Source organism: Protobothrops mucrosquamatus, unplaced genomic scaffold, assembly GCF_001527695.2.
Source record: "Protobothrops mucrosquamatus isolate PMUCROS unplaced genomic scaffold, P.Mucros_1.0 scaffold1199, whole genome shotgun sequence".
Classification (NCBI taxonomy): Eukaryota; Metazoa; Chordata; class Lepidosauria; order Squamata; family Viperidae; genus Protobothrops; species Protobothrops mucrosquamatus.
Genome location: NW_015387410.1, coordinates 339,137 through 345,641, shown reverse-complemented (window position 1 = coordinate 345,641; position 6,505 = coordinate 339,137). Strand labels below are relative to the sequence as shown.

Here is a 6,505-nt window from a genome sequence, read left to right as displayed (position 1 = left end):
AGAAACAAACACTAGCAAATTGCTACCAATCCTGAATAATCACCATCAGAACACAAACCTCCAAATGGAAGTGACTTTCACAAAGAATGGAGAAAGCTTCCATCTTCCTAGTGATCTCTCTCTGAAACTCAGCCATTATAACCCACCCTCGTTGGGCTATCCTCTGCTTCTGTCCAAGGACCTGTTCAATCAACAGCAACAGAGCTAGTAAGACAGCGTAAAGGCAACCTTCTGCATCAAAGAGAAAAGGCTTGAGAAATTTTTTAAAAAAATACACCCTCTCAGCAATCCTTCTCAGCAGCAACTTCTACCCTGTTCTGGTCATATCCCATCCAAACTGGTGTCCAATGGAGGAAAAGCAGACTTGTGTTCATGCAAAGAATACTTGTGCCTCTTCATATGTATGTGCATATGGAAGAGAGACACAGAAAACATGCCTACATACATGCAACAAGGAGTATGCGCATGCATTTTTGAACACACTGTGGAGTATTTAAAATCAATGACGTGGTTCTCCCAGATGAAAGAGGCTTACATATCCTGTCCAGATGAAGAACAACATATATTTTGCATGGTCCATACTTGCAACACCACCACTGAATGCAACCTTTTTTAAAACAAACAAAAAAACAAAAAACAACCTTAAGATATTAAAGGGAAAGCAACATTGATCTTCACACATCGTTCCCACCTCTACTTAGAGAAAGTGCACTTACATAGTCTAGAGGGAGAAATCAATCCCTTGGGGGCTGGATTTAAAAATAAATAGATTTATAGGTTAAGGCCCAAACGTACCATAGTGCCAACTAAATCCGAACACATAAAGATAGTTCAAGTAGAGAATTAGGCAAACACAATGGTCTTCTTACAGAAGCTAGAACCCAGCAGGAAAGGTCAGTGAACGCATGCTTGTCACAGAATGCATGCTCCAGCATTAGTATTGTGTGTTGTTCAAAAGAACAATACTGGAGTTCAAGTAGTTAAGGCTGCTAAAGGCTTATTTCATTTTCAGAACAGGAAATCCCCGTTTCTGCCCCAGCTATGTAAGTCACACATATTACAGAAAAAGGATCTTTTCCTCCCCCTAAATGCTCAACCATTTGTGTGATCTGATAAAACTGAAATAAAATGGAAATCACTCATTCCAATACCTCCCTCAAATGAATCAGCAGAGGAACAAAGGAGCAGAACCCAGAACTGTATCATAATAGCAAGTCACTGCCAACCATTACATCTTTTTTTTCAATGTTAAATACTATGAAGGGCTTAATAATCAATAAGATGCCCATGAGGTTTAAGAGACAGAATACCGGGTGGGTGGGTGGGTGGGTGGGAGGGAGGGAGGAAAGGAAGGAAGGAAGGAAGGAAGGAAGGAAGGAAGGAAGGAAGGAAGGAAGGAAGGAAGGAAGGAAGGAAGGAAGGAAGGAAGGAAGGAAGGAAGGAAGGAAGGAAGGAAGGAAGGAAGGAAGGAAGGGCTATGTTTAAGCTAAGTTGCAAAAGAATCCAAGAGCTGCTTGGTGACAACAAATTGAAAATTATCTCCTTCCCTACATTTTAACCTATTTTGCATCTTTCAAGATGATGACCAAGAACTGAGCTACACAGAGGGAACTGTGAAGTGCTTTCAATGTCTGTAAACATCATGCTGGTAGTGTCCGTTCAAACTGCACTTTCCTTTTTTTTTTTTTTTGTAGAAAATAGTATAAATATTTTTTTACTGTCCTGAAAGTTGAGTTTAATGCATCTCTTAGAGAAATATTCAGAATGGCGGAGTGAGAAAGTACTACTGTTTTCAGGGATGGATTTTGCTGGTCTATGTCACGAGTGAATTGAGTAATGATGCACTAAGAAGGTGCCTGATGATAGTCTCTGCAAAAAACCGTCCACAAGGACAAAACAGTTCTTACAGCAAGTCCATTTTCGGTCTGTAATGTAGCAGTAGAGGTGCTTTCTGAAAAATAAATATAATTGCTTGAGGAACTCTCCGATGCAGACCATTAATAAACAAACCAACATGTTTTTAAGCTTAACCTTCATTTAGGACACTAAATGCCCACAACTGATGGCCCAGGAGACAGAGTAACCCTCAGTCTCAATATCTCAGCAGGTTCTGCAGGGCTAACCCTTGGTGGGGAAACTGGACATTTCTGGTCTGAAGTTTTTGGCAGACACTATCTCTATCCTTGCCCAAAGCGAAAATGTCCCAAAGCCTAGCACCTCCCTTTATTTTCCTGCCCAAGCTAAAATAAAACAGTAAGATAATTTCTGACCTGCGATCATGAAAAGGACCACAAGGAATCAGGGCATCAGTTATATCTTTATGAATGATAAAGTAAAGATTTAGAGCAGTGATGGCGAACCTTTTAGAGACCGAGTGCCCAAACACTGGCCCCGCCTTTGCTCCACCCCCGCCCCGCCCCCACCCCACCTGCCTGCAGGGCCACTCACCGCTTTCAGGGCCCGCCGCAGATCGCCCAGGCAGCCCAGCAGCGCCATGGCGGCCACGCCCTCTGCCCGCGCCCCGCAGCATCAATTGTGTGGGGTGGGGCATGAGGGCAGAGTCTTGTCTACACTGCCTGGCTGCCATGTCCTTGGCTGCGCTGCTCCATGTGGGCCACGCTCGGGGGCAACTCTCCTCCAGGGGGGCTGCTGGTGAAGAGGGGGTCGTGGGGGGAGGCGAGGCTGGGGCAAAGGTACGTGTGCCCACAGAGAGGGCTCCGAGTGCCGCCTCTAGCACACATGCCATAGGTTCGCCACCACTGGTTTAGAGTTTCAAATGGAAAATATTAAGTGCATCAATCAATTATCGGTGCTCCATACCTTAAATCTCCATCTTGTAACAACTACAAATTTGAGAGTATGGTCCTTGCCCAGAATTTCTTCATTGCATAATATATCCAGCTGATAAAAGAAACAAAAAAATTATATTTTTACTAAAGAGATTGATTTAGGGAATCCAAATAATGATGCAATTAAAACGAGTTTTCTTTTGTTTTTAACGACATGAAATGGTAGGATACTACAATTCAAATATGGCCTCCCAGAATCTCTTCAGGTTTCTGGAGTTTTCCAATACTGTAAACTCAGCTAGGGTTTTAGTTCTAACCAACAGGCTGCAAGCTGAATAATATGTATATTCTATCATTTAATTTGCCTGGTGGGTGGGAGATAAAATTTCAGCACTTACAGGAGATGCAGAGTTATTTCAGGGCATAAACTTCACTCTTCACTCTGCTGGATCACCATCTGCTCCATAATCTAAAAAAGACCAGATATTCTGGCCTTATAGAAATTAACTAAATCCAGATTGAGAAAATTAACAAAGTGAACATGTGCAAGTTCTGAGTATCATTGTTTGAAAAACCTGGACATGAAGGCCTGAGAAAATGAATTCTAAAACTGGTAGTTAAGAAAAATGAGCTCCTGATAGGATTCTATATAGGATACATGGAGGCTAATTTAATTAGCTATCCAGGGAATGATTATTTCCAAATAGGCAAGTTACAAGCAATAACAAACAGAAAATGTTAGAAATAAGTGTCCCTTCAGATGTGAATTTTTTTGCCTGTTTTTAATTTTTAAGCCAGTCTGATCTCATGAAAATCAAAAACCTCACATAACAGCTATTTCAGCTATAACCTATGTATGCCCTCAAAAAATAGCAGATGTTCTACTTGACACGTAAATGGTTTCACATTTATTTTCTCCTTCTGTTCCATCAGTTGCTGATACTACATTTTACACTTAAAATCCTCACACTCCAAAGGTTCTGATCACAATTTGCCAGATACCACCAAAAAAAGCATATATTGCCCAATGATTGGAAAATCTTTTCTTTCAGGATTCTTCCAACAGGGACTAGAACTTCATTCCCACTTCCAAAGAGCTACCAAACCAGCCTTGACTCTCTCAAGTCTCTTAAATTCACAAAGTAAAATAAAAACAAAACCTGTGGTCCAGGATGAATAGGCAGTTATTTTATCTGAAATAAACACTGTCCCTGAATCAGATTAATGATCAGTAAGAGAATAATTTAGATATTAAATTATAGAAATCCTTTTGAACCATTTTTACTGCCCATCTGTTCCAAATTACTAAAGTAGAACTGCTTCTCTAAGTAAGGAAACAACCCCAAATCCTTCTCGTATTTGTGAACATGCTCACCACACATTAACAAGTTATCAGAAATAGACTAGAGAAACCAAATTTCTAATTTGGTGAAATTTCTAATGAACTGGAATGTTTCAAGACATGCAAGCATTTAGATGAGTCTTTCTCAACTTTGGCAATGCTAAGATGTGTAGACTTCAACTTGCCGTTGCTGGTTGATTAATTCTGGGAGTTGAAGTCCACACATCTCAAAATTGCCAAGACCAAGATATACTGATACAGATCAAAGTGAGCTTGTTCCACCATAGTCTAAGTGGGGAAAAAAGAGAAAACTTTGAGATATGCCTGAGTGAACATTTTCAATGGAAAAAAACAGTAAGAGGAAACCTTACATTTATCAATAGATCATATTAAACTGTGTGTGTGTGTGTGTGTGTGTGTGTGTTCTTTGTCAAGCCTGCAAATCAAATGCAGGTTGAATTGTGCTATGACACAGCCAAAATCTTTCTGCCTTTCATAGAATCCCTGATTTTTTCAAAATCATTGTACTGAGAGCTATTTTCTTGACTTCAAGTTGATTTTCCAAAGAAACAAAGAGTCTCTGCATGTTAATTAACAGATCTTCATTAACATGTCTTAGAACATTTTGGGGCTTTCAAGGCAGTGTTGACTCCTGGCAATTGGCTGGACAAGTCCCTGGAATTTTCTTGGCAAAGCTTGTCATTGCCTTCTTTTTAGGGCTTGAAAGGAGTGACTGGCCCAAGGTCACCCATCTGGCTTTGTACCTAACAAGGGACTAGAACTCATGGCCTCTCAATTTCTAGCCTGGTTCTTTAACCACTTTAAACCACTATACCAAACAGGCTGCATCTTACTCAAAAGCCCTAGTATATTGCCAGGTAAGAATCAGACAAGACTTTTCCTCAAATGTAAAGTGTGTTTATATGCTAATAAAAAACGGATGAAACTCAATTTCCTTGCACTAAATATAGCAAATAACCTAGACATGAGGTACTCTGTACTCTGAGCGTGCTTGATACTCTGAGCGTGCTTGTTGTCTAGCAGACATTTCATTACCAAACTAGGTAACATCATCAGTGCTAGTAAAAAGTACAGTTTGCTATCAGTTTATATTCTAGTGGCTTGCCTGTCAGCGTTGGTGGGTGTGGTCTTAGAGACCACACATATTAACCCTGAGCTACAAATATTCTCTTTTATTAGCTCTTTTATTAGGCAGCTGGCTTTCCAAGATATTATTTAAATAAATGCATGGCATTTTAGCAGACATTAGTTGTAACAAATTATTCTTCAATTATTTGCACTGAAAGTTTACATCATTTCTTTCATAATCCATCCACAATACATATGTAATTTGAAATCCTAAAGTTTAAACTGGCAACTTTTTTATTTTTAAGGAAATTATGTGACCTTCAGAATTCATATAAAGGGCTGAAGGCACTTGCTTGTTCTGCAGAAAGAGAGTACACTGTCAATTTTAAACACTTCTCCGCTAAAGGTCTCCCCACAAATTTTTCTCACTAGATATATTTACATTAATGCTTCAAGTGCAAACTAAGGAATACTGGGAAGCTTCAGAATCATATTTTAAAAGCTTAATATCTTTTAAAGCACTGCTTCATTTATTATACATCAGTTAAGTGACTGAAACAGCAATTCTGTTTCAGGAAAAAGCAACCAACTCTAAGGATTTAATATGACTTTTTAAGAAAAAAAAAGTTACACAATTATTATTTTTTAAAAAAAAATCAGCCACACTTTTTTCGTTCTTTTTTTGTTCTACTCTATCAGCATTGATTACCTCATTAAATGAAGAAAGATTAAGTTTTTTGGCAATGAACTTCTTTAGATGCAAGACTGTAGCTTGTGCTGAGCAACGAATCCACTTCCTCTTCAATCCACGCAATTTGCTACTGTTGCATTCCAAGCAGATGCTTACCTTTAAAGAAAGAGCCAATACTGGTTACATTTTAAGTTCTCATTTCATAGCAGCAGAAGCAGAGAAATGAGGACTCTAAACCATGCAATGCTCATATTACTTAACAAGCAGAAACAACAGATCAGTGGTGGATCCGCTTAAATTCAGAAGGAAGCCTATCTGGCATTGCTTGCTATGAAGAATTGGTTTTCTATGGTGGGAACGTCCTCCAATCTGGAAGAGCTTCAGGACACAATAGAGAATAGTGTACTAAGGTAATTGTTTTTAAAAAGTTTCTCTCTGCCTGAGGCCTTTTCAACAGTAAGTCCCAAGCTTTTTGCTTCCAGTTACTCCCAGAGGTAAGCACATACTAATTCACTTTACATTCTTCAATTCAAAACAACATAAATTATGCAGCAAGGAAAAATATTGTATAGAATGAATAATATTTATTTGTGC

The 6,505-nt window shown here is 39.1% G+C and overlaps 1 protein-coding gene across 1 annotated transcript in view; it reads right to left on the bottom strand.

The window, feature by feature from the left end:
• Positions 1–1,710: 1,710 nt before the first annotated feature.
• PCGF3 (polycomb group ring finger 3) overlaps positions 1,711–6,505 on the bottom strand; it is a 20,076-nt gene continuing 15,281 nt past the window's right edge. The window contains exons 7-9 of the mRNA XM_015820882.1: positions 5,930–6,067; positions 2,821–2,901; positions 1,711–1,951 (exon numbers count right to left, since the gene is read on the bottom strand). Coding sequence (XP_015676368.1) covers positions 1,904–1,951; positions 2,821–2,901; positions 5,930–6,067 — 267 coding nt within the window. The 3' untranslated portion in view covers positions 1,711–1,903. The remainder of the gene's footprint in view (positions 1,952–2,820; positions 2,902–5,929; positions 6,068–6,505) is intronic.